Here is an 11,384-nt window from a genome sequence, read left to right as displayed (position 1 = left end):
ATGTCGGAAGTCGCCGGCGAAACTTGTGGAAGAACTGGACGCATTTTAGCGGTACGTCTTCAATTTGTGCCGCAAGAACAACTACGACCTAGGGTAAATCGAAAACCCGGATCCAACACCAGTATACTTTGATATTTCCGCCACCGCAAACATGAAGAAGAAGCGCGGCAAACAAGTTTGCGTGTGCTCGTGTGGCCACAAAAAAGTGATAGTGACGGTAATGCTTTGCTGCATTGCGGAAGGGGAGAATCTTCTTCACTACCTCGTATGCAAACGCAAGACGCCGCCAAAACGAATCGTGTTCCCCAGTGGTGCGATTGTGAGCGCAAACGGGAAGGTGTAAATGGTGACAGAAATTATGGTCCGATTGGATACACTATGTGTGGCTGAAGTGACGTGGCGCAAGCTTGGGCCTGCATGCGAAGCTCCTTCTGGACGCGTTCAGGGTGCCACCTCGAATTGCGTATCAAGAAAAAGCTCGCCGCCTGGCAAAACGACCTTGTTGTAATGCTGGTGGCATGTCCACTTAACTGCACCCACTCGACATTTCTCGAAACGAGCCGGTGAAAGACAGGATTCGGGCATTGTACACCGAATCGCTTATTGGTGACGGCCATGCGCTGATGCCTAGCTATACAATCACGCGCGCCTCTCTGGAAGACTGCGCCGTGTGACCGAGGAATGAATAGTGCATGATCCCGCCTACCATGGTGAGTAAGGCCTTGAAGAAATGCCTCATTTTAAATATTATGGACAACACCGAAGATGACATGCTTTGGGCCGTCCAGAGCGACAAAAAGTCGTCCTACAGCGACCTACGGGCGCTGTCCTAGACCAGCATCGTGGTGACTGTCGCGCCGTCGATAACCGCCACAATCCATTTCTCCCGAAATTTGAACAAACCTTTCTTGTGTTAAGTAATAGCAAGTCAAGTTATTGTATTTGAGCATCAAATAATGAAAATCTTGCGCGCGTTACAATCCAGGACTGCGTTTTTTTCGGACCGCAAAAAACAGGTACGGGCTACTAGTAGAGGGCGCGTTAGATTAACGTAAATACGGCTTTTTTCTTGTTTACAGCGACCAATGACAGCGTATACAAGAAGTGGCCTTTCGAAATAATAATTAAATCGATAATAGCGCTTTATGTTGTTTTCGTTCTCGTATTCTTCTTTTGACGCCGTCACCACTTTCTCAAGGGCACACAAATTCAAGGCAGATATTTTCACGGCCAGTCAACACAAACTGATCACTTGTCAATAGATTTTGAGGAATGAATGCAGCTTAGGTGAGGAGCCGCGGCAAGACCTTTCTGATGGTTTCCATCGTAAAAAAGAACTGCTGTTGAGCTCTTGATATTATTCGCCGCGAAATAACCATTTCCGACATACGCATTAAAATTCCGGTGCCAAAACAAACTAGGCAATTCCCCTGCATTTTACGGAATAATTTAGTATTTGGACGACGAGCTGACTGAGTTTCCATTCCCGAATAAAACCTTTTCTGGCAGCATCGTGCGAAAACAAATCTAAGCAGATAAGGGTTGGCGCCAGGTAACGAGCTTACAGGATGTCTGCATGTCCAAGTTTTAAAATTAACCTTCCCTGTTTAAAATGTGCAGGTAACAGAGAGTCGGCTAACTGAAATTTATTCATCGTAAAACTATCTTACGCAAGGAAAACACGCAAAAATTTGCGGTTGTTACCGCACTTTAGCGCAAGGCTGCAGATTCACGTGTATCCACTGTTCTGGTTGCGACAGGTGCCTATCACACACGAAAAAAGCGGAACAATTTTTACCACCCAGGCAATTCCGTTTTTTCGATAGTTGGGAATCCCCCCAGACATGGATATTGTGAGGCGAGTTAAAAGAACTTAAAATAATAAGTGCCTCAGCCTGCGCAACTAAATCCCCCCAGACAGACAAGTTACAGGGGTACTTGGTAAAGGTAGAGCCATTTCTCGAGCAGTGAATTTATTTTGAACAGTCCACACTCTAGGGGTGACGCCTGAAACACATAAAGACACCGGTTGGTGCACGGGTATACGGGGATTCCTACTTAGTAACTGTGAAATACAGAAGGAGTGCTGAACCTCTTTACCATGTCTGTGCTCGCATATAGGTATCGTTCTCTCTTCCACTCTGTCTCACAATAAATATAAATAAGTTAAGTAGTTGTGGTGCGAAGAATTGGACTTTGTCTAGAAACCGCACACTCCAGTCAATTTGTATTCCCATTAAAACCGACGAAAATTTAAATCAAGCTCTAAATGAATCAGTTCTCTGTACAGCTCGTACACGTATTTCGGTTTCTATAATAAATTTTGATTCGAAAGAACTGTTTGAAAATATTTCGGTTGAATTAGAACTCCAGTGTTTCACATCGCACATGTTGCGCAGACGTGACCTTCCGCGCCGTGGAGTACTCGCCCTTCCTGGTGGGCTTCGAATGGAAAAGGGAACGAACCAGAGCTTCATCCGGGTCCTCTTTCATAAGCGGAACAGCCCACAACCTTACACTGAGAGTCACGACTTGTTGGACCAAAGTAAGTGGCTTTGATGGCACAAACGCACCACCATGAAAATTTACTCAATACACCAAAGATACAAAAAACAAACGGGGAGAGAGCAAAGAAAGCGCACAGCAATAAAATATTCGATTTATTGCTGGGGATGAGTGTTTCTCGTAGTGATGAGGGAGTAACCAAATATTATCATTCTACACTCGTTAAACGCAGGCGACATACTACTGTGTAATAAAACTAATAACGCGGAAAAGGACGCCAGCCGCAGAACTTACGAAAGAAAAAGCATGACAAGGCATTATTGCGGGCTGCGTAATGACATACGTTCTTCCCCGTATATTTACGACAAATTTATGCGGAGACTTAGGCACTATTATTAACTTGTTTGGGTAATTGACAAAAATAAACTCGACAGAATTCCACCTGCGTAGTAAACGGTGTGACTCCTATGCATGCGCTGCTTTTTGTACTCAGGAGAAGCAATTTATTTATGTTTTATATCACTTTGAACAACGCTGTGAACTTGCAGTAACAAGTAACAAAAAAATGCGAGCACTGCTGTAGAGTGAACTTAGCGCAACTGGTCTGGCGCTATTTAAATTTATGCCGCAAGATTTCTGTTCGCATTCCAAGTAGTGTAGGCGTAGTTTCGATACACTATGCACAAATTTGAATGGTTAATCTACTTTTTACCCGTCACCGAAACACATATATGAAGTTTTCCAGCGTTATGTTTTAACCTGTAACGTTCAGGAACGCAAACCCAATATATCATTGTTGCGTTTGTTTTGGATGCAAACATCAACAACGTTCGTTATTGGGAAGAAACGGACAATGGACTTCCAGATATTTAGCTTTCTGCTCAACGAGCCTAAATCATGAGGTGTCCGGTAAGGAGTGCAAGGATCATTTCAAAGTGAGTGACGGCCGTACCTTTCAAACAAAAGAAAATGCAGATGGAATGTAAAGCATGTGTCATGTAGGGTCGGTGTGCTAATCTATTCGCGCAGATTCTGGGTCTCCGATGTTGCGCTGTCAGAATCGGACCTCAGCGTTCGAAAAACGTCTTGATGCCCCGCAGTTAAGGCGATTCCATCCGTCACCATGCAGCGCCACGAGCACTGCACTCTGCACTGCGGACCAGAGGAAGTCCTGACGCCATCCGCGTCGGCGGGATCCTTTAGCGTCCCCGCTGATCTCTTCAGCTCGAGCGTGGTCCTGCGCGTGCGACAGCCCAGCCGGGTTCCCGATGTCATCTTCAGGACTTCATTCCACAAGAAACAAGCCGGTGCGTCTAATGATAAATTTAAATCTGAAAATGAGCTATTAGGGTTCGTTTCAAGCAAGAACGCCGCCTCGTAAAATTAACGGACCAATAAGGTGGCCTTCCTGACATTTTGGGTCTACCGCACCCTAAAACAATGCGGGGTATCCCGTTCAAACTGCCTGATTGCTCGTCGCCTTGACGGGCAGTGATGATGCCGGTATTGGTAATCTGGTTTATTTTATTATTATCATATCTTCGTCATCAGCCTGGTTGTCTTCGCTGCAGATCGAAGCCTTTTCGGAAAGATCCCCATCTGGTTGATTTAGGAGGGAATATTCAGGTATTTTTATTGGAAGAATTCTTATTTATGATTTTCACCGTTTAGGGTCGACATCAGACTATATATGTACTCTTGTGCTGTTGCCGGGTGACTACAAATTTATTAGCTTGATTGAATTCGAAACACTAAAAATCCCATGCTGTGTTTCTTTAGGTGATATACCTGCGTTGCTAACCATGCAGAACTTAAAGGCCAATTGCGTACATTGACTAAAAACGCAGTTTTACAACTACACTTCGCCGCTTAATTCGGAGGTTTTAGAAGTAGGTTCCCACAGATTTGACTTTCATTGCGTGATCAAATACATGGCAGGTTCCTCAGAATCATGCATTGTATACACAGTCTTTGGTGTAATAAAAATTTCGGTAACTATTTATTGCTCATGATATTTAAATAACACGAACAGCAATGAAAACTTGCTCTGTACAGACAGAGTCCACCAGGAGACAGATTCCTCAACCATAGCGCCACAAGCCGTTCACCGTGTTTTCAGGTGGAAGTGGTGAAGACTCGCTCACTAGGCGCTCCATTGGCTGCTGCAGTATCTGGCCGTATCTACCCTGAAGTTATCCTTGCAACAATAAAAAGTGAGCGTACAGGAAAATATGGAAGTCAGTGCAACAACAATACACAGAACTACAAATGGAGTACAACAAAATACTAATGTCACTTCCCCAGCAGAATGCAGTTTATGTGACACCAATTTTGTTACACTTTTCCAATCATCACAACAGTATCGGATGGTCAAACCTATACTTCTTGTTGAGAATTCTAAGAGCAAAGTTCATCAGTCATTTGAAGTAAACCAGCCATCCTTGTCTTCAATATATCTAAAAAACGCATCAGATATTTAGTGAATAGAAAAAAATTGTAAAGATATTCCTGAAACTCCGAAAAAACGCCGCACGTTTCGTTTTAAGAACCTTCCGCACTACTCTGCCATATTGCGTCCGAAAGGCTTCAAAACCAGTTTGCAAGGGAGTTTACGGTCCTTTAATTTGGTCTCCCGAAGTTTACGAGCAAAATTTTCCTGCTCTACGCGCAGCCCATACCACAAATACTGCCCAGGGGAGGTTTTGTTGCGTTTGCCGTTCTTCGTCGCCTGGGATTTTTTGGGTGTTCCACTGAAGTAATATCCTTCATCTCGCACCATGGGCCACCTTCTTCCAGTTTGGAGGCTAAGTGTGTGGTGCTGTGCAAGAACAAATGGCTTTGCCCCGCAAACGATGTTATTGGGAAACTGCAAATGAGGCAGTTAACAGCCCACTGATAACAACAATGCTTTTTTTTTTACATCCTCTTCTGCCAGTTCCAATGCGCTGTATGAAGAATGGGCGCCATTGTAAACGATGTTTATCTCGAATATCTTCCCCTTGTATATTCCTAACTGTGAACAGAACCCTTCCCTCCGTGCCACGTGACCGTGCGTGCGTTGAGCTCGACGGTGGTCAAAATCACCTGGACGGCACGGCTCCATCGGGTCGATGGCTTTCAGGTAACTCTTGGGATTCTACTTCAGTAAGAGAGAACATTACTGGTTTCGATTATCTGTGGTCGTGATAACCCCGGCTCTTACACAGGGGCAATAGAAAAATAAACCTGACGCTCTTTGTTCAGACATGGTATTTTTATGCTGAGAGTGTGTATTGCAATAGCGGTCGGAGCACTTCATGTCTACATTTCAGAAACGCACTCACCAGAATTGTAGGTGAGGAGGCATTGCAAATCCCTTTACGCGTAAATGCTTCCCGCGTGAAAAAGAGTCCAATAACAATGTTAGGGTTTTGGTATACTCCTACTACAAGACCGTCCTCAAGATTCCTGGTGTACGTTCGTTGATACAATTACCCCATACGTCTTTAGGTGATTGTTTTCAACGTCACATCTTGTTCTTCTTTCCATTGTTTATTGCGATAATATTTTTGTTTCATGGAGACAAATCCAGGGACGGCAGTATATTTATGCAGGTAGTAATTATATACAAATACGAAACGCTAATTTGCTTTAAATGCTGATTTTAAACCGTACAAGAGCACATTTACTACAGCAACTCAACGAGTGGAATATTCGTTTTCTAGGCAGAAGAAAAAAATCTAAGATAGCGTCGGTTGTATAATAAAGCATCTCAACTATAAGTAGATCAACTAGTGGTTTTTCAGAGAATAATGGAGTATAATTGAACCGGACTGTTTACGAATATAAAAGAACCTTAGCATTTCCGCTTGTTAATTGTTTTGTCATAAAAGTAAACGCTCAAATGGCGGAGACACGCGTGGGCAGTTTGGACTGGGCGAGCAGCGAAGCATTTGTAACTACGGTGGCCAACTTTGTTTATTACAGTGGCCTAGAAGGTATTCATTGATCAGAAAGCGCGTCTTAGACAAAATCGCTGAAAGAAACTGGTTGCAGGTTTTCCTCTCACTGACAAACATATGACAAGATAGTACTGCGGTTAATGTGAAGCCCCATTTTCGTTCTCGTGACGGGATTGAGTAAACACATCGTGCCCAAGTATGAGACTGAGTGCTCGCTGTGTGATATTGTTTTTTTACAGCGCCATTTCGCCATGGCATAAGTAACAGGGAAACAATAGAAAAATCGCATATTTGGACGCCGTGAACGAGGCCGAGGCTGCCAAGCACTGGGATGCAATGTGTGTATTGCCTGTGTCATCGTAACCTTTATCAATCGTGCGTGCTGATGCGCTCGGAGTATTAAAATATTTTGAGGTGCAGTAAATGTACGGTAAATGACAAGCTCCACACGAAAGACAATTCGCGTTTCAGTACTTCGCACCCTCGGAATCGCTCACGGCGTGGCAATGTGTGATTTGTTTGCATTTTGTACCGTTTTAGGTGGCGTGACTCACATGTTAACTCACAATGCTGTGTGCCGGAACGCCAACGGACGCCAACGGACATTTCGGGGTCGCAGTGCGATTCGTTGCCTTTTTTATATTCTAATTTTCGATCGGCGGCGTTGTATAGTGCTATTTTAAGGAACTTGTTGACTGTTTTCGTTTTCTAATTGCGCTTTTTTTGTCGGATTACTTCAGTCCAGTATCTAGGAAAAAACTGCATGGTGTTCTTTGGAACACTGTCTTTCCAGTTCCCCAGTATAGGATTGTTTACTCTGCAGACCCGGGTCGAGATGTGTTGAAACGTGTTAATAGAATGCCAGCTGCACCGAAGGTTAAAACGTTTTTCTTTAGGCTACATACAAACACTCTCCTTGTTAAGACATGGATGCAAGAAAGGGTTCCTTTATGCCTTGGGGGAACAATGTTGGATTTTGCAAAAAACTGGAAACGATTGAACATGTTTTCATTGATTGTTGTGACGGGGTTTTCTTGTGGGATGTGCTGCAACGAACGCTGAAAAAAGAACTTCCAATCGACGGGCACGGTATTTGGTATTTGTCTGTTCAAAACGAAGATGGTATTCCGTTGAATTTATTCATCCTACTGGGCCTGCACCGTATATGTAGGTGCCGGGTGGCAGTCCGGTACTTCGACATTGATGCGCGTCCTGTCAGGGACTACTTCCTAGAGGCCGTAATCACCTTCATTGAAGTTATAAAAGCACAAGTTGATGAAGCAGACTGGTTGTCACAGGTGGAAAAGGTAACACAGACGAAAATATTTTAGTCACTAGCGCGATACATCAAAGCAGGTATTGGGGTTTTGAAATTTAGTTCAACTTTATTTTGTTTGTACCACTGGTTCTGTGTTACCATAGGACATGTTTAGAAATAAAAAAAGGCGTGGTCTGGAGGTAGCGGGTTAGTTTCCTGGCATGTTGTTGCGGGAGTCGGTGGTTCGAATCTTGCCGGTGCCGGTGCTGGTTTCCTTTTTTTCTGCGACTCAGCCGTTCGTCCTTAATGCTGTGGCACGGACGCCAACAGACGGACATTGCGATGTGCTAAGGTGCATTAGCATCCGAAAACCCGAACGGGGTACGACACAGAAGAAAAGAAAAAAAAAACAATTCAGCGGGTGCACTTCAGGAAACTAGTGTCCAGTTTCAAACCTATGAATAATGTGAGGGTGGCCTGGGTGAAGTCCTCTTGCCCCCATGTGTTGAGCTTAGCCTCTTTATAACCACGGCCCGACGACGAGAACAATATTTTTATTTATTTCGGATAAGTACTTTTTTAAATTATAGCAAAAATCTTCAAAAAACAACTTTTCACACACAAAAAAAAACGTTTTCTTTAGGCGTTTGCACATGTTGAAGGCAACCACAAAAACACCAGTGATTCCAAACACAACGATACCCTAATCATCGTAATCCGTCCATAAATATCATTTCACACACCTTTTTTGTCAAAAGCTTGCCTATGCAGCAAAAATAAAATGAACTTTAAGCTTTAATGTCCAAAAAAAAACTAACGCAGAAGAAAAGGAAGAACATCACTGCAATTTTCACGGCAATGGGCGCTTTACTACAGCATGCGCGCCTTCTTAAATACCTTTTTTTCAGTGCAATAATGGAGTTCAAATTTCCAAAAAACAAGCGACTTTCACACGTCGTCGACTAAAATCCAACCCTCAAGACCTAGCTCCACAAAACCTTGAGAAACGCATTCCTCGTCATTTATTATTAGCATAGACATCTCAAACATAAAAATCGGCCCTTTAAGAGCGTTGATATTAATTTCTGACCGGATTTTGAAGTTTGGGAGTCCGTATCCAGAGCGTTGCGGACCCATCTTGGGGCGCTAACGCTGCCCACAGGAACCCACCTCGGGTGGATGAGGCATCTGTCAGGCCACTTTCGCCTTTAGTCTCAGCCTCCCCTTGGTTTTTGCCAAGAAATAAAAATCAAATCAAATACAAAAAACACGGAACGCCTACTAACTGCAACAACACGTAAACACAGACACCGTAACCGCCAAAGTCGCACTAAAAATACGCAAATTATAGATTTTTCCCAGTAATTTCAACTGTTGGACGACAATTCCTGCCCGCACTACACCTTGATATTTTCTTGGCCTGACGTTCTGTGGTAGGACCTCACCTACTACGCTCTAACTCGACACGAACATCATTTCCTGACTTCCTGACACCCCAGTCATCACGTAGGCGCCCCATCCCGTCCCGAGGTCTCGGTACCCCAACCATCTCGGTATCCGAAGGGGTTCTTGGTACCTCAATCATCAAGCCAGCACTTTGGCAAGCAGGGTTTTCAGCCCTCTCCACACGGCATGAGCGAACCAAATGCAACGAAAAAACCCAGTGGGAACAAAAAACGCCCCAAAAACTTCCGCCTCACAACCTTTTCTCCAGCCCCTTGTCTGCTGAACCTGCTTCTTCAACCATGACAACCAACAAACATGAGCCAAGGCATCGCTTGAAGCGCACAAAACCAGCGTTGACCACTCAACTAACGCTGAGAGCATAATCAAGGTCCTCCACCCGAGGCCAGTGCATGGTTGAGAGCTCAAGTACGGTATGTGAGACCTCCGCCGAGGATGTCGACCATGACCACACTTGTTTTAATAACAACTCGTCAGCACGCTCAACTCAGCCTGACCCAGAAGCAACAATGTCGAAAACTGTAGCATCCTCTTCATCACATTCCCCCTCCTGTTGACCAATCCCACACACCCTTTTAAACACCATTCCTCCTCCCCCCCGCATTAAACCACAAAAAGACTAAAAACCCTCGTTCCAGGTCAAGACCCAATTCACGGTCACCCCTTTAATCGCCCCTAAGCCAACAAAGCCAAACATCCCCTTTCCCACTTTTGATTCAGGTACAAACAACCCTTTCCCCATACACCCTCGCACACCATTTCCGCAACCATCTACAAGCGCACAAACACCCGTGATTCTGTTGTAGACACCACCATCCGCTACAACATAGAATTCGGGTCATTCCACGCGAAACGTCCCAGCCCAAAAATCGACCATCTCCAATTTCATTGAAAAAAATTGTGCTAGGTGCCGATGAAGTGTAGGAGGTCGGCACGGAGTATTTCCCTTGAAAAAAATTTTTCAGTCGTGGGAGCGCTCCGTGAAATTTCTGCAAACACGCAAAATGTGGTTGGAGATAATAAATTTTAAATAAATAGTGAAACTATATGTAATAACAAATATTAGTTTGGATCATTCCCCTTGCATTGTTCTTTGATGTGGGACTGTGTCTGAAGCTGTGTAAGCATTTTTGGCGTTGTATTGGCTAAGTAAAAACACAAAAAATGGCACGTTTTTAGGAATTTTTCGCAAAGGCACCGTGAAAGTGTCACCCAAAATATTTCTATCGTGCATTGATGTGGCCTTTGAGTGTCGAGTAAAAATAATTTAGGCCGATTACAGAGCGTACTTTTCAAGCAAATTGCTTACAAAGATACAAGAAAATGAGTTTTTGCCGACCTTCCCACCTAAAAAAAGCCCCAAGGCCCTCGAGGTAAAATTACATGAGATGGCTCATTATACGCACCAGCATCTTGCCTTTTAATTTAGAAAATTTGATTCGGGTAAATTTTGTTTGAGGCGAGAAATAAATTTTTAAAGTTCACAATCAGCCGCACTTGTGTCCACTATGGAACTGCGCCCCCAACTCGGAACGCGTTCGTGCCGCCACCCCTTTTTGTGGCAGGCATGTGCACACGTGGCTCGATACTGAATGAACATTGGTTGTGTCGCTTGACAACACAAAAATACACCGTAAACGGCGAAAAAGTCCTAAAAACGTGCCATTTTTTGTGTTTTTACTTAGCCAATACAACGCCAAAAATACTTGCACAGCTTCAGACACAGTCCCACATCAAAGAACAATGCAAGGGAAATGATCCAAAATAATATTTGTCATTACACATAGTTTCACTATTTATTTAAAATTTATTATCTCCAACCACATTTTGCGTGTTTGCAGAAATTTCACGGATAGCTCCCACGACCGCAAAATTTTTTTCAAGGGAAATACTCCGTGCCGACCTCCTACACTTCATAGGCACCTAGCACAATTTTTTTCAATGAAATTGGCGATGGTCGATTTTAGGGCTGGGACGTTTTGCGTGGAATGACCCATTCATGAGTGCACTTATTGCTACTCAGCAGCATGGCCTCACGGAACAGAGTAGTAAACGCGTGTTGGATGCGTTGCGAAAGATAAAAACATCCTGTTGGGTATCTCTCTACGAACCGCTGACGATGAAGAATTTGCACCGCTTAGTGGAGACGACCTACTACTCGTTCCTCCGCAACACCTGCTGAAAAACTCTGTTCCCATCCACATAAGACCCCAAAC

General features: G+C 44.0%; 1 protein-coding gene across 1 annotated transcript in view; it reads left to right on the top strand.

Annotated features, from left to right (window-relative positions):
- The first annotated feature begins 3,628 nt into the window (after positions 1 to 3,628).
- LOC144180028 (uncharacterized) overlaps positions 3,629 to 11,384 on the top strand; it is a 40,229-nt gene continuing 32,473 nt past the window's right edge. The window contains exons 1-2 of the mRNA XM_077708435.1: positions 3,629 to 3,812; positions 4,625 to 4,682. Of these exons, the coding sequence (XP_077564561.1) occupies positions 3,629 to 3,812; positions 4,625 to 4,682 (242 nt within the window). The remainder of the gene's footprint in view (positions 3,813 to 4,624; positions 4,683 to 11,384) is intronic.

This window comes from Haemaphysalis longicornis, unplaced genomic scaffold (assembly GCF_048455015.1).
Source record: "Haemaphysalis longicornis isolate Haplotype H1 unplaced genomic scaffold, Haemaphysalis longicornis Haplotype H1 scaffold_4, whole genome shotgun sequence".
Classification (NCBI taxonomy): Eukaryota; Metazoa; Arthropoda; class Arachnida; order Ixodida; family Ixodidae; genus Haemaphysalis; species Haemaphysalis longicornis.
The sequence above is the reverse complement of the archived record's forward strand: the minus strand, read 5'-3'. Positions and strand labels throughout refer to the sequence as shown.